This window comes from Thamnophis sirtalis, unplaced genomic scaffold, assembly GCF_051295495.1.
Source record: "Thamnophis sirtalis isolate CommonGarterSnake01/CBP01778 unplaced genomic scaffold, rThaSir2_p1.2 scaffold_6, whole genome shotgun sequence".
Taxonomy (NCBI): Eukaryota; Metazoa; Chordata; class Lepidosauria; order Squamata; family Natricidae; genus Thamnophis; species Thamnophis sirtalis.
This window is the reverse complement of record NW_028261386.1, coordinates 123,199,246-123,225,460: the sequence shown is the minus strand read 5'-3', so window position 1 is coordinate 123,225,460 and position 26,215 is coordinate 123,199,246. Positions and strand designations below refer to the sequence as shown.

The following is a 26,215-nucleotide window of genomic DNA, read 5'->3' as shown; positions in this document are numbered from 1 at the left end:
TGCTGAAAATGAGTTACTACATCTAAGTTTTCCTTAAAGTAGTAGTTTTTCTTACCTGTTATTTTTTAGTATCCTCACAGTTTAAAACTTTCAAAGAGTATCTTCACCAATAACTGGAAGCAGGAAATAAAATCAACTTGGCTTTCTCTCAAATTGAGGTTTATTTTTTAATTTATTTATTTTGGTAATAAGATTTACTACATATTCTGATTCTTGTAATACCTAAATATAAAAAATACCAAAGGGGGGGAGGGGAAATTCCTTAAAATCATCATACAAGGCATATATTCACAGACAGACATTAAACATTCACAGTTGTACATTAAACATTTCAACAAGTGGAAGCCATAATTTGTTACAACTATATATAGCTAATCTGTATTGATAAGCTATTGATTTGTCAATTGCTAATAACGTCAATTCTGTAGTTGATGTTTGTCTGTCTTCTGGGTCCTGCCAGGTGTGTAACGTTCCCATGGGAACTATATTACAACACAGGTAAAACTCCTTATTAGACAGAATCTGCATCTTTCTATTGGATCTGATGGGATGGAGAGACATGATCAGAAAGAGATGGTTCCTTACACTGGATAGTTTCCTAATTTGACTGTTATTTAGCTTTTTATGTATTAAATTTAATACATTTAGATATTTATAAACATAAATCCTGTTTCATACATTAAAATGTCAAGCAAAGGAAATCATTGTCAAAAAAGTAAAAGTAAATATTCACATTTGAATATTTGGTCTGGTAGAGTTACAAAATAAATGTTCTATTGTTTTAGTATCAATATGACCCTCTAAGACAATGGGTCTCAAGCTTCCTAATGCCGCGACCCTTTAATACAGTTCTTCATGTTGTGGTGACCCCCAATCATAAAATTATTTTATGTTTTCCGTATTTCTTCAAAAATATGTGTTTTCTAATGGTCTTAGGTGACCCCTGTGAAAGGGTCATTCGACCCCCAAAGGGGTCCCAACCCACAGGTTGAGAACCGCTGCTCTAAGATGACCATTTCATTGCCTTTCCTACACTTGAACAATATTAAAACAGTAATAAAACTTGCAATAGATTTCAAGCAATAAGTCTTATCATTCCAAATACAGAACTACAAAAGCTAATTGGGACTAAGTATGGAAGTTATTAGCTTATAGGACTTTATTTTTCAGTAAAATTAGATAAAGTATGATCTATATAAAATGGCATATTTTTGTAAGGCTTAGTGTTGCTAAGGAGATGCTTCCTATGTTGCTATACGTGGATTATGGTTTTAGGCTCATTTTGCCTGACGCAGCCAAGTATTTGGTGAGCTATATGCTACAATGCATTAGTACATGATTGGAACTAGTAAAGCATTAGCAATCAGACATTCAAGGCTTTAGAACCGCAATAATATTTAGAAAATGAAAAAAAAACATGGTATTTTTGAAATACAGAAGGATTTGTGGTCAAGTCAAAACAAGTCAAATCTGAACACAAATGCTCTGAAATTCAGCTGAAAAGTTAATCCAGAGTCTGAATAGTGTGTGATCTTCGTGACAAACGCCATTAAATTCCTATCGGCACCATAATCTATTGCAAAGAGGGTTGGGGAGTACAAAGCATCTACTAACTCCTAAGTTTATTAAACTTTCCGTGTTGGGGGGGTAGTCAGTAGTATTGTGAGAATAGTGCAATAATCTAAATTACTGATTATGGAAAACTAGGAATGATTTATTAGCTTACGTAACACTCTAGAACAAAGGTGTCAAACTCACGAAGACACATCATTGCTAAAATGAGGACAGGCATGGCCAGTGTGTGACACATCAGCTCACGGACCACGGGTTTGACACCCCTACTCTAGAAGGATCCAGGATCAGAACTTAGCATGATATAAATTCTGGGATCAAAAAGCAGATATGAATAGTTATGCTTTAGTAATGATGTAGTTAGGATAATAGCATCCAAAACCTGCTGATCAAAATAATAAATTATTATTGTTGGAAAACAAGAACTGTTAAGATTTGGTTCAATGGAAAGTGGAGGCGATAGACATCTCTCATAATTCTAGAAAAGTAATATTTTAAATTTGTCTAGGAAAACATGAAAAACCAAACATACGGCTCATTGAACTTGTGTGCAAAATAGCCTCTTATTCCCTTACTTCTTTATATCCCTGATGTTAGTCATCCAACTTTAGCATCAAAACAATAAAATCTTGCCCGCCTCCATCACAATGTATCATCATAAATTATGACTATGATTTTCTCTAAATTGTTTTGTTCCTGAGAACATGGTACATTTAATTCCAGATTTAAAACAACACATGTGAACCAATGTATTATAAAGTTACTTGGATTTTAACAATGCTGCTTGGTTTTTTTAAAACCGTAGTTACAGAACAACAGATTTAGACCAATAATATGAACATCTACACAATTCTTAATCACAAAACATTTTTGAAAAATATATAGTGAGAAAATATATTTTTCATTTTCATTTCTTATTCTTTCAAATAAAACACTACTGTAATTTCATACAGAAAGCCTTAAAAACAACTATTCAAGTTTAGTTAAAGAGAGCAATTAATAGTGCAATGTTAATTTATATGTAAACATGAGATAATCACATATTTCAGTACACATAGTTCCCCTCTACTAATCTTATAATTATATTCATTTTCTCAATGATAAGCATCTCTTCACATTATCATTTGACACCATGCAGATGTATCCGGTATCAAGAAGCTGATGAAATTCCATCAATAAATTTCTGAAGAACCTTTTATTCAGAAGAATGAAAATTAAAATACGTACCGAGCCAAAATTATTTTATCAATCAGATTACAAATAGGAACTAAACATACACAATCTAGAAGAAAAACTCCGATAGGCTACTTGTATTTGCACCTGGAAAAAGTGCGTGCCTCATTCTGAGCAGGGTGCAGATTCAATTCCACGATCTTCCTCCTGTGACACAACTTCGGTGTCCTTCCTAGTTTCTAAGATCCAATGGAGACAAGAGCTTCTTCAACGGACTGTGTATTCCTCTCCCCAGTATAAATGCCAGACTGTAGCTGGTCATCCTTCACAACAGCCCATGACATCTGGTTGGTAGAGAACTTAGCAGCCCACTCCCCTGAACTGCTAACAACGATGATGCCACCTAAGCCTCCAACTCTGGTTTTCATACAATCCAGAGCAGCATCGGCAGCCTCTCCTGGTGATTTCCCTGAAAGAATCAGAATATGAAAAATGCCTTAATTTTAAAAGAAAGAAATCAAAGGTACATTTTAAATGGATAATTATTATATATGTTTTAAACATATATAATACATTTTAAATGGATAAACCAAGATACATTTTGCATTCTGACAACAACCTTTTGAGGTAATAGCAATAGTAGCAATAGCAGTTAGACTTATATACTGCTTCATAGGGCTTTCAGCCCTCTCTAAGCGGTTTACAGAGTCAGCGTATCGCCCCCAACAACAATCCGGGTCCTCATTTTACCCACCTCGGAAGGATGGAAGGCTGAGTCAACCTTGAGCCGGTGAGATTTGAACCGCCGAACTGCAGATAGCCGTCAGCTGAAGTGGCCTGCAGTACTGCACCCTAACCACTGCACCACCTCGGCTCTCTAACTTTTGAAGGGAGTGCTTTCAAGTCAGTTTTTGACTCCAGTTGATGACTGCCTGGACTAATCCTTTCAATTTTCTTGGCAAAGTTTTCAGAAGTGGCTTGCCACTGCCCACTTCCTAGAGATACAGTGACTGGCCCAAGATTGCCCAACTGGTTTAGTGCTTAAGTGGGAACAGAACGCATGCTTTCCCAGTTTCTAACTGGTGCCTGAACATCTATACCAGGGATGTCAAGAACTCGCAGTCCGCGGGCCAGATACATCACATGCTGGCCACACCCATGCCCAGTTTAGCGAAGGGGGGGGGAAGGTGGTGATACGTCACATGACGTCGCTGTGACAACATGAGTTTGACATCCCTGCTCTGCAACAAGCTGGATCTCTCTGATGTAATTAACATTCATGAATAAAAAACACATTTAAAAGGATATACATCCAAAGAACTGTGCCATTATTTCTATGAACATAAGGGGTCTTTGGGCTTGTTGCTTTCAAAACAAGGGAAAAAGCTTTCCAATTCAAGTGGATGAACTGAAATTGGAGTGCTTCAAAAGTGGTTGTGATCTGACAGCTGTTCATCAGAAAGGACGCAGGGATGAAAATTTCCATTGAGCCTCCTCATTCCCATTGTTTGAACTACTAAGTGTTTTAGTTTTAATCAGTAGAAGACTTCCTGCCCAAATTCTACAGGAGTTATTGTTAACCTCTCTTCAAACTCTCTAAAGCAGACAAGATTATAGCCCACCAATCTAATTCCAGGTATGTTTTGCTAGGTTTGATTAATTTCTGACAATCATAACATCCTGCAACTTAAAGGACTACAAGTGAAGACTTCTAATAACTAAAATTATTCTGCTAGCTGTTTTAATGACAAAAAGCTTTGTTACTGAAAAGAAGAGTGGATGAGTCAACCTCTGTCACAGAATACAGGCTTACATTTCTGGTTTTCTCTCCACTCCCTTCCAAATGAATGGTTTAATAAAGATCAGTTATTAATACTCTGGACAACTTGCAAGAGCATCATTTTATCACTGAAAAATAAGACTTTATTAATACCAATATCTCTAATGCACACCTATTAAGCATGGCTAATAGGATAACTCTGAACATTTTATTAAGTTTCAAGTATACAGCAAGAAATATTCAAAATATTCAAATAAACAGTAAAATAAACAGTAAAAAAAAAAGCAAGAACCATTTAATCAACTGTGGTTAATTCAATGTCCAAAAACAAAAACTCATTGCACGAGCAAAATAATTTCAATGCTATCTTTCAAGATAGTTTTTTTTTTCAAATTTAGAATCTTTGTTTGGAAGTAAGGTACTTGACTTTAAAATATCAAATGAATCAGGTATGAAGTATAATCCATAGAGACGTAATCAACAGATAAAAGACTTTCTTCTTCCTCCTAATAGAAATGAAACCCCAGAATGGAAACTATTCCTAGGCTTATAAACTAGAGCCACAGCCTTTAAAAAGCCAAGGAGGACGAAATGTTCACTCTACAACAGCTACTATTGCAAAGTTTAGCTATTCTAATTCTGTGAGGGAGTGATTCAGTTCTAAACCCTTCAGCTGAGCACATCCTCTTTACTTAGGGTGCAATGAATTGCCTAGCTTTAGTTGAAAAATGTTGATTTTATTATACATTTCTGTTATAATAGTCTAAACATGAAAATAAGCCCACACATACATATTGTCTAAAAGCTCTTCTTTGGCTAAAGATACTGAACCAATATTGTCAACTAAAGGACCTTGAAATGTGATTTAACCTAGAAACACTTCTTAGATGTCTCATTGTTGCTGCTAGGACCAGTTTATCTTTTCTATGTTATCATATCAGGCCTGTTATATACATGCACACATCCATGCAAGCCAGAATCATGCTGAGAATGCCATATTAACAACAACTATCAGCTTTCAGGTTATAAGCCTTGTGGCTGTTTTAAGATAGATTCTGGAATGTTTCTTTACCACCATATTACTCTGACATTTTAATGTTTTATATCATTTTTTTAAAAGATGCTGGAAATGTATCCCACCCTTTCATATACACTTTATTTATGTTAGGCCTCAGCAAAAAGCTAGCCCACCTGTGTTGTTGAACTACAGATAACAGTCAGCTGAAGTGTCCTGCAGTACTGCACCCTAACCACTGCGCCACCTCGGCTATAAAGCCTCTGGAGCCTGGGGAGAGCAAAAAAAAGCATGCAAAAAATGGGGGGGGGAGCCTCTCATGCACACAGGCACATTGGGGTGGTTGCACGTTGCATTATGGGTGTGGTATGCCCTCACACGACCTCCCTGTGCTCCCCCTACTTATGGCACGTGAGCCAAAAAAGGATCGCCATCACTGAGCTATAGTAACAGAATCTTGTAGGTCTGAATGTGCTCCCCCCTCCCTTACTTTATATTTGCGTGAACTAAAAAGAGGCTCGTCTGAGACATTTTCTCAAATTACTTTCTTGACCTAGGCACCACTTATTTGATTATTGCTTTGATAGAAGGTCTTCCTCCTCTTTTAAGGCCGTTCCCTATGCCCCCTATGCTCCTATTTTTTAATCTAACCTGCAACAGTGATAGGATATGATCGGGACGTACCGGTGCTTGCTGGGAGCACTAGGTACCATTCCGGTATGGTGCTCCGGAGGGTCCGCCCCCGCTCCTTACCTGTATTTGAGCTGTTTGGGGCTTATGCGCAAACCTATGAGTGTATGGTGCCTGTGTGATGCTCCACCGAGCAGCAGGAGCATCACGGAGTGTCGCAGACAGTAAGTACGCATGCACGCGCTGCTCGTGTTCATGTGATGACGCCCAGCCCTGTTGCACCATACCGATTGCAACCCAGCACTGGTTTGTAATATGGTTTTATGATCATAGATAGATGGTCTTAGAAATCAGTCATAAAAGAAGCAAATACACACACTTTCATGCTTTTTAACTTTATCACTGGGCATATGTTTTAACTTGTTTCTTTGTCCGTAATTTAACGGACCAAGTTTTAGCGCTGACATTCATAAATAAGTAAATATGATTTTGGGGAAGGATAGTATGATTTTAAATGTGAATACAAGTTTGAATTATATTTTCAGTTTTTCAATTTATATTTATTAATATATGAAGAAGAATTTTAAACATGGGATGTTGTGAAATTGATGGTCCTTTCACAAGAAAAGACAGCATCACCCTACACTGGCAGTCTTAGACTGTTTGTGTGTTCATTCTCTGCTTCTAAACAGGATCTCTATCGAAAGAATGGGAAGATTGACCAATATTATTCTGTGCGGTCAAGGTTTACTGCTGCATTTAATAACTGAGCTGATGCTTTGAAAAGGCTATTGTTTGTATGTGCCTGTTTTCTCTATTTACTTTTTTTCTGCATTCCTTTTTCCCTTTTTATTAAAGCAATTTTTAAAGAAAACTTGACTTTCCAGTCTCTCCTACAGTCCTGAAATTTCCTAGTGGTCTCCAATCAAGCCTCAGCCAAAGTCAGCTAAATAACGTCATCTACAGCAGTGGTCCCCAACCTTTTTATCGCCGCGGACCAGTCAGCCTTTGATAATTTTACCGTGGCCCGCTGAGCGCGCGCAGGGGTGGAGGGGCATTGTTCGCGACGACACATTGATTGTTTATATATCAGATTGTTTTGATTAAACAACTTTTATTTTATTGTATTTAAACATGCCTTACAAAATAAAATACAATTACATAAATATAAAGTGCAAGGCTACGCTACTAGCGCTGTCTACGCTAGCCCTACGTAGCTGCGCAGGCGCTCTTAGGTTTTTTTCAGGAATCGGCCAGCGCTGAAGCGCTGAAAAGGAATGAGAAGGGCGGCGCTGGACACAGGGGGGCGGTGGGCCGCTGGTGATGTCAGAGTGCCACCAGCGGTCCAGTAACACCCCTTGTGCCAGTTAGCCCTAATTTGCATACAGAAAGAAACTATAGCCCCCGGCCGCTTCAGCGATCATGGCCCCCGGCCGCTGCAGCGATCATGGCCCCCGGCCGCTGCAGCGATCATGGCCCCCGGCCGCTGCAGCGATCATGGCCCCCGGCCGCTGCGCGGCCCGGTGCCAGGTACTCCACGGCCCGGCACCGGTCCACGGACCGGGGGTTGGGGATCACTGATCTACAGTATAAGGAATATAAAACATACATGATTCATTTGAAATTCCTATCCAGCCATTAAGCTTCCTTTGTGACTCTCAGTCTTTCTCAGCCTAATCTGTTCCACAAGATCACAGTGAAGATAAAGTTGGAGGAACAAGTGCCAGATATTATGACTTGAGCATATAAGAGAGGAATGTTTTAATCTAATCTTCCCAAGAAACAGAAGCAACCTTCTTTCTATCCCATAACTAAAAAAGCTAGACCAAGAGGCTCTTGAGGCAGCAAACTCTTATTTAAAACACAATTGTTATCTGCTCCCAACGCAGACAACCTTTCATGTGAGGGGGGAATGTTCCAAATTAATGTAGCTAAACAGTTGTTGTCAAATTGCATAAAATAAAGATCAAGTGTCCCTTAGTAAGATAGCCAGACTATCAAGGCAGTGGTGGGTTTCAATTCATTTTACTACCAGTTCTCTCATGCGTGTGTGCACGCTTGCGCACACGATGCCTATGCGCATGCGCATAAGAATCCGGGCGGGTGGACAGAGCCTCCCAGTTCACCCGATCCGGGGCGAACCGGCAGAAACCCACCTCTGTATCAAGGGCTTTGGAAACAATATATCTACCAACATTGTTTTGCAACTCAACGTTTTCTGTGAAACTATTTGAAGTTCTTAAGTAACACAAATAAGCCACAGAATCACACTTTCCCCTGTTACTAACTATATTCAGGAAAAAAAATGGATTAATATGTGTCCAGACTGTGATAGAAGTCAAGAGTTTAGATAACCCAAAAGGTAAGATTATCTACGGCCAACCATAGTTAGATTATGTTATGGTCACATGAATATCCTGTTGTATCATTGTATGCAGCTATTTTTTTTTAGTAGAATTATTCCAGTACATATTAGTAGAATGTCACTTTAGGATGATTGAACTGAGATCAACCCAAATATAGCTAAAAAGAAAAAAAATGCTGCTCTTTTGAGATGATCCCTGAAGCCAGCTGTCATTAGCTTGGTAATATCCAAATATATTTCAATTCCTATAATTCCCCATCCAGGATGGTTCATGGAGAGCACGAGCTTGGAGAAAACTAACCTAAAATATTAAAATCGTTTCATTTTTTCTTTGCCAATTCCATCAATTACACAAATATAAAGTGTAAGGAGCTTCGTGGTAAATATATTGATAAAGCCAGTAGGTTTTCAAGGCAACAAATAAAATTCAGGTAAAAAAAGAATCATTCAATAGCCAAACAAAACATAACAAAAACTGAAGGAGCTGGGATATCTCTTGCAGTAAAACCATAAACTGGCTTTAGAAAGTACATAAAACTTGACAAATAGGAAGGCCAATGATGATGGCTGCGGATAGCGGAAAACTTTATAGGCCCTTCACTCTCAATGGCAAATTAGACCTCCAAACTTTTACACGGTTAAGAGAAGCAGATGCTAGAACAGAGGTGTCAAAGTCACATCATCATGTCATTGTCATGGACTTTTTTCCCCTTTACTAAACCGAAGGTGGGCATGGCGCGCCGACAAAACCGCGGCGAGAAAGCCGCGACGTTGAAATCGCACCCACAACAGCGCGCCGACAAAACCGCGCCCACAAAAGCGCGATTAGAGTTAAGGTAAGGGTTAGGTTTAGGGTTAGAGTTATTACCTTGTTTTCGCATTGTTTGTTGATGGCACGCTTTTGTTGGCGCGCTGTTGTGGGCGCGCTGTTGTGGGCGCGATTTTGACGTCACGGCTTTCTTGCCGCAGTTTTGTCGGCGCGCTTTTGTCGTGTGCGCATTTGTCAGTGAACCGAGTTTGACACCCCTGTGGCTGTGCTAGTACAAACCTTTGAATTTATATCAGATTGAATTTATGTGTATTAGCTCCAAAATCAGTATTTGTTGCATGTCCAAAGTGCTTCCAACATGATGCATCCTCAAAACTGAACCAACCAATGACAATGTTCATCAACTCACTGTGTGCAATACTACTGCTACATGCTTTATATAATGTAAAACTTCTGGAACATCACCTTGCTCCATATGGTAAAGAGTAAGCCTTGCCAGGATCACTTTCATAATGCTCTCTCCATGGCCAGTGGTGGAGGTGGCACCAACACTATTATCTGCATAACCACCACTTCCTGGGAAATAGAAAGGTAAAAGACAGCAGTTTAGTAACCCACATCTGCGATCAATATCGATGTATTTACACAGTGCAGGCCAGCGATAATATCAACTATATTTTATTAACAATGAAGGACTCAAGTGGAATGCAATTGCCTCAACTTGCATAAAACTATAGAGAGAAGGTAAAGGATGAAAAGGAACACCCCCAATGTTTCCGCAGAAAAAAAATGCCTACCAGACGGTTTCCATGGGAAAAGCATGTTCAGCGAAGATATTTTGGTATCTGAAGAAACATTCTCAAAATACTTCACACTTTCCACTCCATCAACTTATCTTGATATATGGCGTTTCCTAAAAGCTATGAAATCGTCTCATCTTAAAAAAAACATGCCATTCAATAAAAATAGCTTTGTTTGAACTACAAGCCAAACAATTGCTTGGTGGTTCCACTCCAGTACTTTCCACTTTCCCTGTTCAGATTTAAAAGGACCTGGTTCTATCTATGGGATGGCCTCCAGAAGACCTACCAGCCCTTAATTCCTCTCTGGAATGTAGTCACCGAGCATTATGAAATTATTATTGATCGTGTGCGTTTTTATGAGAAAGAGAAGGCACATCTATGGTATTGTTCTTCCCCTACCTATGCACGCTGTATCACCAACGCGGCCAAGCCGTTTGTTAGAAAGTCCTCCTGTTGATGTCGCACAAGCTACATTTCCTGCACTGTCGATAGCAACGGCTCCAACTGTTCCAAGATCTCTGCCAAAAATAGCATTTCAGACAATTAGCTGCAGATCGCAAAGCATTTGACAAACAAACACAGCGTCTGTTAGCATAGGTAGCTATTTTTCAAGTATGAAATGACAATAGGCTGTCTTCAGTCTCAAGCCACGAGTCTCCATGCAGGGTCATTTAGGCGACTTACTAAAACAACACAGGCAGGTTAATGCACTCTATGAGGTTTGTACTTAAGCTGCCACAGACTTTAACTTATGTAAAATTATTAGAATCACAGATTCCTGTTCAGATTAAAGTTTTTCCTCTTCTTTCCCACAAATGGCCTTTTAAAAAAAAATTACTTTGACAACTTGGACAAATAGGATCTTTCTCATGGACTAATATCATTCTCATTTACTTGCAATCGCTTTGGGCTACTACAGCTACTGAATCCCACAAAATTGCAATTCTATCATTAAAATCAATGAAAAGTCAAGTGTTTTTAACAACAAAATCCTTCCAGATCAGATCAAAGACCTATTTAAATGACTGTTTCTCAAGCTCAAATCATTACAAAGGCTGTAAGGCTGGTTAATTAGGCCAAAGGCTATAGCACTGAGGTCTTTTCGTATATTGATAGAACTGTCTCTTAAAATCTCGTGATGTTCATCAAAAAGAATGCAGCACACAATTGCACTACACCTCTCCCATTCTCTCTCTTAAGCTACTTGTTGCTTAATTAACAGGTGTACAAGAAGGCTACCTCTATCTTTCTGAAGAGCAGCCTTTATGTGAACTGGGATCTGTGGAGAGCATAGTGCAAGCAGAGCCTGCCTGCTCTCTCGTTCAGCAAGATGCAAAGTGAGTGGTGTGAAGCAGTGGCATGCATTCACAATAGTGAATTTTAGCAGCCATAATCATGGCTGTCTCGTTTTGTTAACATTGGGGTTTGGCCTGTAGCTTCACAGTGACCAGCTACAACAGGGAAAGCATTATCCCACCCCATTCCTTTCACAGCTGGTTCCAGGTTTGCAGATCCCACCACCATTCTTCTACGCACGGCCTCCCTTCCAGCTTGAGGTGCCCTGGGAGGGTGCGGGAACACGGCCATCACAGCTAGGGCAGAGCGCAAAACTTGATCCTCTTGCCATTCATTGCTGCAGCTTGCCAATTTAGAATATGATACGCCAGATAGGGTAGGGCATCTGCACTTAGCTTTGCATTGAGTTGCCTTCACAGCCAAGACTGTGTCTCATTCTCATTGTTGCACACCTCCTAAGACTCTAGAGGGAAAAACACAGCTCCATGCCTGAGTTGGGCTCTGATAGTGCAACTGTCAGCATTCCAAGTATCATGTAGATTTAAATCAGAGTCCAAGGCAAAACGATCCTTAAAGTTCCAATTTAATAAAGCAGACATCTTAGCACATCTGTGTTAATCCCAATTCTGGAAATTACATCACAATTCCACCCAGTTAAAAGTTCATGATCTTGTCCCCACACCCACAATCCAACACATGGTCCAATCTTCTTCTTCCATGCTGGCATCTCTACCCAGCTGCTTCCGGTCAGGTGTAAAAGTGCGGAGACAAAAGATGACCTTGATCTTCTAGAAAAGAATGACAACAATACATTCCACAATCCTAGTCCTGTCTATTCCCCCCTCCCATCAACTATACTAATGAAACAGCATAATGAAATAAGAGAAAGTGTGGCAGGCCAAAATTCTAAAAGGAATATAATTGCAGGCCTGACAGCAACAATGTCCCAGTGCAAAGCTAGGAACTGCTATCCAGTCTGTCCCATCAGGTACACAGCCATGGTTTTCATTTTAAACTGTACCAAAGCGATGCTACAACAATGGAGGGGGCAGCCCTCTCTCAACCTGTATCGCCAAAGCCACAGATCTCAGCCTCCTCTACATCAGCCAAAGAGAACATTGGCGTTCTCCTTCACTGCACTTCTTCTGCCTGTCACTCTCGTGCTACGAGGTGTGAGCTGAGGCTTTGAGATCTTGCTCCAGCCAGCTTCTTGTTTCCCCAGACCACAGACACAAAAAGTTGAGAGCAGAGCAGGAGAAACTTCTTGCAACAGCTTCCAGCAGCTCACAGAGAATACGCCCTCAGAATTTGGGGGAGAGATTATGTGGGTTCATTGCTCTCTTTAATTTAATTTTCTCCATTCAAGCAGACAAAAAGCCAATAGCGGATAGTTACTTTTGACATTCTTGAGGGTTCCAGTCAGCCTCGAGGTTTTTCTTCCACCTCTCCAACGACCTCTCCGTGATTAATTTTTCTCCGGGAACCTCAGGGACCCCCATAGCCTTAGCAAAGGCTGAGGCCCCTTGATCGGTCAGCAACATGTGTTCCGTCTGAAGGAAAAATGAGAGAAGCAGCCACTCAAATTGCTGCACAAATCAGTTTCAATCCATGTACATACAGCCACAGACAAAAAGAATGGCATTTCGGCAGTGTCCTGCATTTCTCAAAACACTTATCTAATGTTGTTTGCCGAATAATTGCTGCAAATGCTACCGAAGTGGTGCACATTTTTAATACATCCGTTCATTTCTGCCTTCAATCAAAAAAGAAACCTGAACCCGGATAAGAATGCTACCAGAAATTGACGATATGTCAACATAATTTTGATTTCTTTATTTAATTCCAGGGATAGAATCACCTGTCTACGTTAAAAGGGAGGTATGAAAGAGACAAAAGTTGCTTTTGTAATAGTGTTTTTAAAAAAAAACAAAAAATCCAGGAGAAAATCTCTAGAGCGCTACTTGTCAGGGAGAAAGATTATGTCCTGTAGCTAAGGTGTGTTCTGTGCAAGAAACTGCAAAATTTTATATTGGTGTGAAGCAAAACGTTTTGAATCAGAACTGTTCTCTTTTAGCCATGCAGAAATTGGGACTTGAATTTGCTGAACCTTCTATTGCAAGATGCTCCTGTTTTTTTTACATTGCCTTCAAGTTGAAGATAGTTTCATAAGGAGATACACCATTGGTACCACTTCTCTTCAAATACTGCAGTTGTATCCCAATTTTATTATGTCAGACTCTATCTAGTAACTTGTTCACAACATATGCTAATTGTTTCTTTTATTAAGAAAAGTACCGCCAATTGTACTATGAATTCTCTCCTCTCCCTCCCTCCCGTCTCTCCCTCTTCCCGTGTGTGTGTGTGTGTGTGTGTGTGTGAGAGAGAGAGAGAGAGAGAGAGAGAGAGACAGACAGACAGACAGACAGACAGACAGACGTAAAGTTTGCTACTGCACTGAACCCTTTGTACAAACAAGTTCTTTGGGATTAAGGAAATAAAAAGTACTTTTTGTCAAGATCATTTTGAACAAAAAAAACAAAAAAACTTGTGAACCCACAACAACAAGCAACGGATATTGCCAGGTGCTGGAATCCCATGCTGAGCACCATAAATCATCTTAGGTAAACCAGAAGGATAATAAAGAAAATTTATTCTTATCAGTCAAGAATGTTCCACACCTGTAGAGAGAAAAAAAATGCCTTGTGCACTACTGCCCTCTTCTGCTTTTGCTTTCAAAACAAATTCAACAGCTATTCATGTCAGAGAAAGTCACTTTATGTTTAATGGACCTAATTTTCAGGCAGCATAGATAAAGATTGCTATGCTTGAAGAAAATATCACAATACAATAATATTCTTAGAGACTAGAAGTTCAAATAAAAATAGTTTTAGGACAAAGCAGTATATTTATTAGTCAACTGAAGGCATATGTGGCACTTCATTGTTTTTAAATGAACTGTTAGAAGCATTTCAAAACAATCCTAAGCTTTGGGTGGTCATATTGCTATCAATATGTAGAATGAGTTAATTCATGCTCTCAATTCAAAAGCACGTAGCTTTACACACATACACAGTTAAAAGATAGCAATAAGACCTGTATTATACTTTAAATTATAAAAGTAAATCATTGAAAATATAGGAAAATGTCAGAATCTGTTTGCACATGTTCCATCTTCAGCTTGCTTAATGAGCATGACATTTCATTTAATTCTATGTGTGTGTGTGTGTGTGTGTGTAAAGCTACCTTCTTGAACTGTTATAAACTATATGCTTTAATTGCAAAAACTGCAAGGTTCAACTTTATGAATAGATAGAAGGAATCTGCCAGAAACAGTGTTCCTGAAGCTTCACTTAAAGAAATGGGCATTGCAGAGATTACAATAGCAATAGCAATAGCAGTTAGACTTATGTACCGCTTCATAGGGCTTTCAGCCCTCTCTAAACGGTTTACAGAGTCAGCATATTGCCCCCACAGTCTGGGTCCTCATTTCACCCACCTCAGAAGGATGGAAGGCTGAGTCAACCTTGAGCCGGTGAGATTTGAACCGCTGAACTGCAGATAACAGTCAGCTGAAGTGGCCTGCAGTACTGCACCCTAACCACTGTGCCACCTCGGCTCTTCAATGGTTCCACAAGGTATGTAGTTGAATGTGAATACAACCAAGAATATGGAAAATGTTTTCTTGCATTCCATTGGGATCTTGGTTTTATGGCTATTAAATATTACTTAAAACTAGATATTAAAAATGTTGTTATGTTTTTTTTTTAGTTAATGATATTCTACCTTTTTCAGATTTCCTCAAAACTTAGCATGGAGCATGAATTTATATTTATTTATCAGGCATACATCAGGAGTTACAAATTCATATTATAGTAATTGCAACTTCTATTTAGTAGAGAGATTGGAAAAAAAATTCTCTTTTCTTTGTCATACAGCAGAGGATCTACAGAATGTTCAGATTTCTTTCTTTTTTAGTGAGCTAACACTGAACGAAATACAAGTTTATTTGGCTATTGTAATGTAATATCCATGTTTGTACAATATATTCTGTACATTTTTCATCCCAAAATAAACATGAATCGTCTCCAAACATGTTACATTTTTCAGTGCAAGCCATGAAAATGTCTTATAAGAGCCGAGCCTCTATATTTTGGTCGTTTTCCAGAAGTTATCATTTTAATAGATCTATCCTGAGGAATTACAAGCTTATGAAACTGCCTGACTTAATGAATAGGATCGCAAAGGATTGCTTAACAAGAGAGCCGAGGTGGCCAATGGTTAAATGCAGCACTGCAGGCTACTTCAGCTGACTGCAGATCTGCAGTTCAGCTGTTCAAATCTCACCGGCTCAGGGTTGACTCAGCCTTCCCTCCTTCCGAGGTGGGTAAAATGAGGACCCGGATTGTTGTTGGGGACAATATGCTGACTCTGTAAACCACTTAGAGAGGGCTGAAAGCCCTATGAAGCAGTATATAAGTCTAACTGCTATTGCTATTGCTATAGTCTCAAGAATGTTGCTTGTTAAAATCTTTTTTTAGTCAGTAGAGGGAGCTAATATGGTGCCCTGGTAGTCTATGGAGCCTTGATCATTTTAGAAATATATACAATACAGCAGAACAACAGCCAGAATTTGCAACAAAGATTTTAATAACATGAGCGATTGTGGGTGTACCTCGATACACCCACGTTACACCTATCCTCCGCGAGCTGCACTGGCTCCCAATCAGTTTCCGGATACGCTTCAAGGTGCTAGTTATCACTTATAAAGCCCTTAATGGTATTGGACCTGGGTACTTGAGAGACCGCCTGCTGCCAATTACCTCCCAAAGACCCATTAGATCGCACAGGGTCGGCCTCCTCCGGGTTCCATCCAGTAGCCAATGCCATCTGGCTATGACCCGGGGGAGGGCCTTCTCTGTTGCAGCTCCGGCCCTTTGGAACGAACTCCCCGCGGAGATTCGTACCCTCACCTCTCTCCCTGCTTTCCGAAAAGCCGTTAAAACCTGGCTGTGTCGGCAGGCCTGGGGTTGATGAGCTCCCTTTCCCTCTCGACAGGTGTGGTTGTTGGTCATTTTAAATGTCTATTTTGTACTTGTATGTTTCCCTTGCCCGTTTAAGTTGTTCACCGCCCTGAGTTCCTTTTTGGGAATAGGGCGGCATATAAATAAAATAAAACTTAAACTTAAACTTAATTACCATTTTGATGTTTCTAAAAGAAATGCCACATTTCAATGTTTCTCAAGTTAGAAAGCTTAAAATCTTTACTAAGATAAAACTTGATACAGAGATGCAAAATAATTCTTAGGTATCCTGGCCATTCTGACACTGCTTATCTGCAGTGGCTGCTTAAGGACTAACAGTCCATAACTACAGTGCAGGTGGCTAGATTCCGCCCAGCAGCACTGGGGATTCGTTGGAAACATGTGTCTAATCCACCATAGCTATTTTGTACAACAAATGTGGCTTTTGCGCTACTTACTCTTTTCCCTTTTAGTATTAAACTGACTACAGGCCTCACAGTTTATGAATTGTAATTTTAGTATAGTAGACCAAGTGTAATTGACAGACTGGATTTTATCATAGATTTTATGTGTTATTTATTATTTTATTCTAGAATTTTTAATTATTTACTGAGTGTTTTTATTTGTTCTGTTCTATGACTGCAATTGAATTGAATTGAATTATTTCCAAGATAAAAATAAATCTTCCCACATTAACATACAATAGCAATATGCTTTTATATAGCAATAGCAATAGCAGTTAGACTTATATACTGCTTCCTAGGGCTTTCAGCCCTCTCTAAGCGGTTTACAGAGTCAGCATATCGCCCCCACAGTCTGGGTCCTCATTTCACCCACCTTGGAAGGATGGAAGGCTGAGTCAACCTTGAGCCGGTGAGATTAGATCCGCTGAACTGCAGATAACAGTCAGCTGAAGTGGCCTGCAGTACTGCACCTTAACCACTGTGCCACCTCAGCTCTTATGTGGGACATAGAATGTATCAACAGCACAGAGCTGTTCATTCTGATTTTGAAATCTCATTTTAAAGTGTATATTCTCCCTGTAATTATATCTTTATGTTTTGTTTTGTAAACGTGGAGCATCTCAAAATCTACCAACTTTTCTCCTTTGTGCATGTACTGTTTTGACTTCACAAACACTAACCCTTTGGAAAATGAATTCATTAAAGAAAAAGGAGTACGCTAAAAATATATGCATAGTCTAGCACAATTAGTTCAGAGTGTGACATAAAATACTAGAAAGTTTAAGCATAGTAGAAAGGTGCTGGAATATTCTGCAATATATATTAAGAAAAAGACTACAGGAGTTCAAGAACCTTCTTGTACATTATAGCTAAAAGGATGTTTAATATGTCAGAGGCTAAGATACGTGTGGTATACAAAAGTGAAACTCCAAATATTTTATGTTCAGAGGCAAACTCAGCTACACTGAACATAATATTTCATGCAGGAAAGCACTGTTCTCCAGATAGTCTGGGAAATCATAGGCTAAGAATTTCAGCTGTTGGAGCATATATACTTCGGAAGTTATAGATTACAACTATAAACTAAAATTGAAAGATGCTGTAATTTATTCTATTTTGGTGATTTTTTTCTGGATATACCCTTTAATTGCTCGTTTGAAGGTAAGAAAATATAAATGTTAATTGCTGGTCAGCATTTTTATGGTAAATAAAACCAATAAAATTAGTATTTATTTATTTATTTGACTTCTATACCGCTTAATAGGGCTTTCAGCCCTCTCTAAGCGGTTTACAAACTTTTTAGCAAATTGAGTCAGCAACTTGCCCCCACAGTCTGGGTCCTTATTTCACCCACCTCGGAAGGATGGAAGGCTGTGTCGATCTTGAGCCGGTGAGATTTGAACCGCTGAACTGCAGATCACAGTCATCTGAAGCGGCCTGCAGTACTGCACCCTAACCACTGCGCCACCTCGGCTCATAGTAAACGAAAGTCTAATCTTAATTTTTTAGGGGATATAGGTAAAAGCAATAACCTTTGAAAAGGCATTTTGGCAACTGCAACTGAACACACCTGAAGGACTTCAAATTAGGGAAGGGCCTCATAAGTGCATTTAAACTCCGGAAAAATCCATTTAAGAGAGATTATAGGAGATTATTATGCTCTCCATTAGCCACTGAGCACTTACATACCATTACCAACCCTAAATAAAAATACTCTGTCTGCCTTTAAGTTCATGGCCTCTTAAGAGTGGTTACAATTTCTTCCAAAAAGCTATAAAATCTGTTCCATGTACAACATGGCCACAAAGAGGATGAATGGAATATGCCACTACAGAATAAAGTGGGGTATCGTATTTAATATTCCAAGAGCAAACAATCTCTTTGCAAGAGAAATACTTCTGAGTGTATCCCAGGAATGGGGAGCTTGTGATCTGCCAGATGTGACTGAACCTTAATTCCTAATATCATTAGCGGTTCGGCTCTGCTAGATGGTATTACCAATTCTAGCACTTAGCAACATTTGGCACATCAGAGGCTCCCTGTTACTGGCCAAGTTATATGCCAGCATTCTGTTTATTTGGAACCATTAAAAATATAATTATCACCTGGATTGCAGCATTTCCTCCTATTATATCTTTACACCTGGCCAGAGGTCATAAAGCATCATATGAAAGTATTACAATCAAACCCCAAAGGGAAACTGATTTTGTTGAAGATCACCTTTGGCATACCTTTTCCATTACAAGACGAGCAAGCTTTATTGGGTTAGAAATACATTTCACGGCTGATACTGCTCCTGAGGCTAGATTTTTCCCATCCATGATAATAGCATCCATTTCTACTTCACCCTTCTCATTTAACACAGAGCCACAACCTAGGAATCAAGTAGAAGAGACATTAATATGCAAACATAAAGCTAAACAATTTTAAACAATTTTAATTAATTTGTATTTTAATTACTCTTTAAATGGTAGCTTTTGCAGTATCAAAATCCTTGCAGGAGTAATTAGTGCTAATCCTAACAGAATATATAAAAACTCTGTAGCAGCCAGAATCGTATTTGCAAAAAACTGGAAAAATGAAACAATACCAAAACAGGAAGAAGTTATTCGAAAAATAATGGAGTGTGCTGAAATGAGTAAATTGATATTTGAAATTAGAGAACAGGAAGACGAGCAATTTTACAAGATATGGGATTTGTTTTATCAGTGGCTGGGGGAAAAAACCTGGAAATGAAAAATGTCTTACTTATGTTTTAACTGAAGGAGCTAAGTGATAATACAATTAGGCTGTGAAATAGATTAATAACGATACAATGAAAGACTGATACATATATGAATTGAATACTTTAGAACTTTTTGTTTTAAAATGGATAAGGATAACAATGAATTTATGTATACTTGATAGAGGATTGGTGATATAATGTATAACCCTAAGAATATATTACAAAGATATCTTGTTGTTGATAAATAATTTTAATAAGGAAGTAATTAAAATTGGTATATATATAGGAAGTGACTGTTTAGAATACCTTGTGTGAAAAATGAAGGAATAACATATTTGTTTGAATGTATGATGTACAAGGACAATAATGAACATAAGCATACTCGATAGTTGATTGGTGGAATTATACATAATTGAAAACAGTGATATACAAATATAAATGGTTGGTAAATCTCTTTCATATTGGGATTTGTGATTATATAAAGGTATACTGTTATTAAACAGACAATCAAGAATGTAAGAGAATTAGGTTTATTGAAAAAAAAAATTAATTGTAATTGAATATACATTGTACAATGAAAGTGAGGTATTTAGTTATACTAGATGAACAATCTGTGATTGTAAATGTATTTGAGAATATGGATGCAAAAACACTTGTAACCAAACGACATACTGTATGTAATGGATAAGATCATTTTTTTTAATACTGTTTTTTTTTATGTTTAAAAATAAAAAAATAGATTGAAAAAAAACCTGTACATTTTCTGCTCATGTTATATCTCATCCCTCACATATCAGAATATCTCCTGCAAAGCTTTTTTTTAAAAAAGCTGAGGAATTTGTAATAAATGCTTTAACAATAATATAAGCAGTAATGTCAATCAAAGTATTACTAATGAAAAACTGTAGTTAGTAAAAGTAGTACTAATTAAAAAAACCTATAATTTAATGACCAAAATTTCACTCCCATTAATGTTTTGCATCTTGAAATTCAAAACACCAAATGCCAAAACCTGCTTGGCACAATCTTGAAGAATAGTAATTTTCTTCAAAACAAAATGAAGCTTTAGAGCTGTGGATTTTGGAGTATCAATTAGATTAGACATTGAAAATACCTTTTGTATAAATTTCCTTGAAAACTAATTGGAGGATATAAACTTCAACAGCATTCATTCTGGCAAAACGTTAGCAGGTAAGGAAATGAAGGAGTGTTAAAAGAAAATCTCACTTTTTAAATTTTTAATTAAGGCACATAAAAATGGAATAAAAGAAGGAAAAGAGACAGCTGCTACAAAGAATTGGGCAGTTAAGAATTTCAGTCTGGAAAATTGAAATGTTACCCGCATTAAAATGTGGATCATCTTCCATTGATATCACGGCCTCTTCAACTGCATCTAATGCAGTTCCTCCTTGTTTAAGGATGCTGTAACCTTTCAACGCTGCTCTGATCACACCAGAACGACTTCCATCTTCCCGCTCTTTAAAGATGCGACCAGCTCCACCATGAACAACAATAACTGGCTTCATGCTGTTGAATGTTTTTTCTAGTTAAAAGAATATGTATATATATTAGCTTCCTCCCATAATTGGGGCTTACCAGGGGTTGTAAAAATCTAATAGATACCTTTCACCCTGGCTTCGCTGATAACAGATAAGAGCCTGTGGCCTAATGGCTAAGATCTCTGCCTAGTATGCCTAGTATGCAATATAGCCCAGGTTCAAATCCCAGTAAGGGAATGGCTAGCTGATGAGAGCTAAATAGCTTGAAATAGATCTATACTAGTCTCCCTTTATTTATTTATCAGCACAAATAAACACACACACACACACACACATATGTTATGCTAGAATATGTTAATACATTAATACATTAATGTCAGCTGTCAAAATATTATGAGATATTGCCTATGATTCTTTAAAAAGGAATTGGATCTCTTGTTGATCCTGAAAGTTTTATTGGAGTTAAACTATTCTAACATTTCAGCAGAGTGTGCAAGAAATCTATTTCCAGACATTTTTTTAAGAAGTGGGTGTCAAAGTCCAGTCTTATGCTCTTGAGTTCCAGTGAATTTCCTTAGTTAATAATCACAGTGTAACATTTTTAACAACCTTTTCCAAGCACGGGGTCTTCATTACTAGCTTAGAAGTGTTATGCTTTTTGAAATACGTCTGCTGAAAATTTTGAAGTACGTACAATATATTTGAGACATATATAATCATTAGAACTATTGTAGCAGATACCTGTTATATTTTTTTAAATTACTAATTAAAGATTTTTTTAGTTAGACTAAAAGGCCTTTAATCAATGATTCTAATAAAGTACTTAATCAGTATCCTAATGTACTATTTCTATTAAAAGCATTAAAGCATGATGAAACCCTTTGTGTTTTATTATATTAAACATCTATGAATAATCTGTATGCCTGGCCTCCTGGTTGAAACAGGAAGTATTTCACAAATGTTTACACTATCAATTAATGTTTATAATCCTAGGGATGAATTTACAAGCTGAACTGAACCACACTGTGGTCTGCAATTTAGTATTCTGTGTAAACCCATTAATATGATTTAGTAGTACAAATAATCCATTTTATGGTTTATGCTGAACTACAATTTCAAAATCCTGCCTTAGCGTCATGTATAAAGCTAATCAATACCTTCTTTTTTTAATCTAGATTTATAAAATTCAAATAGTGTGAGAAATAACATTTCATGTCTATAGAAATGCATTGGTGAAAAAACTTCCACAACTTTGTGGGGCACTGAGGTCAAACCTGCGGTGTCACATTGTTGTCATGTGACATTTCTTTTCTTCACAGAGCTGAGGTGGGCGTGGACTGCATGTGATGCATCCGGCCCGCAGGCCGCCAGTTTGACACCCCTGTTATAGGGCATGAGCCAGTGGTGGGTTGCTCATCGGCAGCGTCCTCGTGCACCCGCGCAGTTCACGCATATGACTTAGCGCCTGCACGATGCTCCAGCTGCTCGCGGAGAATTGCGCAGGCGCTGTATGTGCCATGCGCCTGCGTGGAAGACTTCAAAGACCGGTAAGGAGCGAGGGCAGGCGGGTGGGCCCTTCGCCGTTCCCGGAAATTACTTACTTCCGGGTTCACCGACCAACCAGTCCACACGGACCGCCACAGGGGTGAAACCCACCCCTGGCATGAGCCATACCTTCTAGCTTAGAAAGCTATTTTCAACAGTTCAGTATGGCTTCCATCAGTGTAATTGATTGTATCTGTCAGTCTTTTATTGAAAATTCTAAGTGTGTCTCTTCAGCTCTCCAATAGATGTAAAGATGCTTTGTCGTCATGGCGACAAACATAATAGAGTTAGAATGGCTAGCTTAAAAATGGAAGCCTCCTTGTGCCAAATTGTGACACGGGACAGAACCTGAAGAATACAGAAGAGAATCATCATTTGGAAGGTGTTCATTTGAGATAGGGTGAAACCAGAGGTGGTATTCAGCAGGTTCTGACCAGTTCTGGAGAACCAGTAGCAGAAATTTTGAGTAGTTCGGAGAACCGGTAAATACCACCTCTGGCTGCCCCTGCCCCCATCTATTCTCTGCCTCCCGAGTCCCAGCTGATTGGGAGGAAATGGGGATTTTGCAGTAACCTTCCCCTGTCACGTCCACCAAGCTATGCCCACCAAACCACACCACACCCACCAAGCCACGCCTTACTTGACTCCCACCACTGGGTGAGACATACACATTTGTTTATGAAAGGTAATTCCTATTTTGAACAGCCAACTCTCAGGAGAAAGCAAAGAGCAACTATGTCTTACTTTATTTGCACTTTAAACCAGTCAAATATTTACCTCACATTTCTTTAATCTTTTGGACTTCTTTGGCATTTCATTAGGAAACTTAGCAAACCAGCATTTTCTAAATGATATTTTTGTTATTCAGTACTGTCTGCAAGGAACACGATACTAATATGAGAGAATGAGAACCCTTACTTCACTTGCCATCTTTTATCTTTTTTTTTTATGTTTCATTGATTTTATAGTTTCTTTAACTGTTGAAAGCATTGAGTTAGCATATAAGTTTAAGAAATAATAAAAAGACCTGGAAATAGAAGTTGAATGAAACATCTTGTAAAAAATATTAACTACAATAATAGGGCCTTGGATCCAATCCCAAAACATCTGGAGCACCACACAAACACCATCAGCATTGACAAAATCACCCATCACTCCACTGCCAAAGGCAGTGTTACTTGGAACAGCTTAAATCCTGCCACCATACCTTTAAGACCATGAAACAACTTCTGCCTATCCCAGGTCCTTGGGAAGGGTTCCACCACAAATCCGCGAAGCCCTGATCCGCGGAGACATAAGCGCGAAGACTAATTCGCGCCGTTCGAAGCGCTAAGGAAAAACGCGACCCTACCGCGATGACATAATTGCGGAGGGCAAATCCGCGCATTCCCAAGCACTCAGTACCCTAAACCTAACCCTAAACCTAACCCTAAGCCTAAACCTAACCCTAAACCTAACCCTAAGCCTAACCCTAAACCTAACCCTAAAACAAACCCCTAAACCTAATCCTAACCCTTACCTTAATTGAAATCGGCTTTCTGCCGCGGCACCGTTTTAAAGCGCCCTTCTGTTGCCGCGCTGTTGTCGCGGCGGTGATGACGCGCGGTGATGACGTCGCGGCTTTAGCGACGCGCTTATGTCTCCGCGGATAAGGGCTTCGCGGTTTTGTCGTGCCACGCTTGGGAAGGACTCGATAGGTAGATTAAAAATGCCAAATCCAGCCTAAACATCTGAATGACTATGTAACCAACCATAATAATAAACACTTCCAGTGAGCTACCTCTGGTTCTTGTGCGGCAGCTGACCAGTAAGATGCCCAGAAAAATCACATTACTAAGGAACCATCATATGTTACCTTGGAATGAAAATCTCCTCCCAACTCAATTCTGCCAATGAAAATTGATTTTACCACTGACACTCAGCCTCTGCTGAGCAAGTAATAACTAACAACTCATCAAAACTCTGTTGCATACAGGGCCTGTGGAGAGGAGAGGTGAGATAAACAATAAATAACTTTTAGTCAACTACAATAATAACAAAGAAATGTTAATGGATAATATTTAATGATACCTACAGATGTGTTATGGGGGGGGGGGGAACGCTTAGATATCTTACTTAACTGAATTTGTTTTAGAATATGTCATAAAGGTGTAATGTTATTGGAGATCTATTGAAACTGCAAATGAATGCCAGCAGGTAGTTGTGTCTTTAAATATAAATGATCCTAGATAAAAACATGTTTAAATAATGGTAATTAAATGAGAATTGTGGTACAGGGATAGTATAAAATACACATTTTTTCTTTCTTGACTTAAAATGTACAACTCAATTAGAATGAAGTACATGTAAGGATGGTGGAAGAAACGCATCTTTCTGCAAGATGTAACGAAGGATGATCCTTTTTTTGTGTGTGTTTTTGTTTAACTAAAACAATAAAAAAAACTAAAAAAAAAAACCCCTCTCTGTTGCATACAAAATCACATGCCTTCAGGGCAGGAAGAGCTTGCAAGGGCAGTCGGGCGGAAAAACCTATCCCAAATTAGCTTGCCGAGAACAAACCCTTGCTTGAGCTGAGAACTTTACTACAGATGTCCCAAAAGTGCTTTTTTTTCCAGGAGAAAACTGGAATTTCTTTTTTTTTTTCCTTTGAAGACATTTCACTTCTCGCCCAAGAAGGTTCTTCAGCTCTGTCAGCTAAAGTTTTTCTTTGGATGAGAAGCGAAAACGTCTTCGAAGAAGAAAAAAAAAAACGCCAAGACATTCCAGTTGCCTCCTGGGGAAAAAAAAGCATCTTTGGGACATTTGTAGTAAAGTTCTCACCTCAAGCAAGGGTTTGTTCTCGGCAAGCTAATTTGGGATAGGTCTTTACTTCTGACTGCCCTTGCAAACTCTTCCTGCCCTGATGGCATGTGGTTTTGTATGCAAAATCCAGTTTCCTCCTGAAAAAAAGAAGCACCATTGGGATAATAACCATGACCTGGATGCCTGAGAATCTCGACCGACTTTTGCTGCAGATGCCCCAAGAATTCTGCTTCTCCCTAAGCCAGTGTTTCTCAACCTTGGCAACTTGAAGATGTCCGGACTTCAACTCCCAGAGTTCCCCAGCCAGCGAATGCTGGCTGGGGAATTCTGGGAGTTGAAGTCCGGACATCTTCAAGTTGCCAAGGTTGAAAAACACTGCCCTAAGCAATACAGGCAGGGGCTAGAAAAAGCCATGCATCGTTCCAGAGGCAAATAGGAAACCTCTTTTCTAAGATTTTCCCCCCTTCACCTCCCCCCAGAATTGGGTAGGTATTTGGGGTGTCTCTTTTATAAAACTTGATCGGCCAGGAACCGGTTGTTAATACGACCCTCTCGCCCTCCGAGAGCCGTATTTAAACAACCTGCAACACCCCAAAAAGCTTTAGACGGGAGTAACCAAAAGGGAAGGGAACCACACTCACTCATTCATTCATTCATTCAGCCACCCTCTTTGCCTTTGCAAAAGCCAGATTTACTCACAGGGAACTGGATTCCTTCAGCTGCTCCCAAACGCCTCCGGCTTAAAACGCTTTGAAA

At 38.9% G+C, this 26,215-nt stretch overlaps 1 protein-coding gene across 1 annotated transcript; it reads right to left on the bottom strand.

The window, feature by feature from the left end:
• Positions 1 to 594: 594 nt before the first annotated feature.
• ASRGL1 (asparaginase and isoaspartyl peptidase 1) lies at positions 595 to 24,635 on the bottom strand. The gene is made up of 7 exons (XM_087718902.1): positions 24,513 to 24,635; positions 20,953 to 21,156; positions 19,120 to 19,262; positions 12,799 to 12,953; positions 10,507 to 10,625; positions 9,770 to 9,880; positions 595 to 3,214 (listed from the first exon to the last, which is right to left on the bottom strand). The coding sequence occupies exons 2-7, from the start codon at positions 21,137 to 21,139 to the stop codon at positions 2,985 to 2,987; spliced, it is 945 nt and encodes a 314-aa protein (XP_087575028.1). The 5' UTR covers positions 21,140 to 21,156; positions 24,513 to 24,635; the 3' UTR covers positions 595 to 2,984.
• Between the last annotated feature and the right edge of the window lie 1,580 nt (positions 24,636 to 26,215).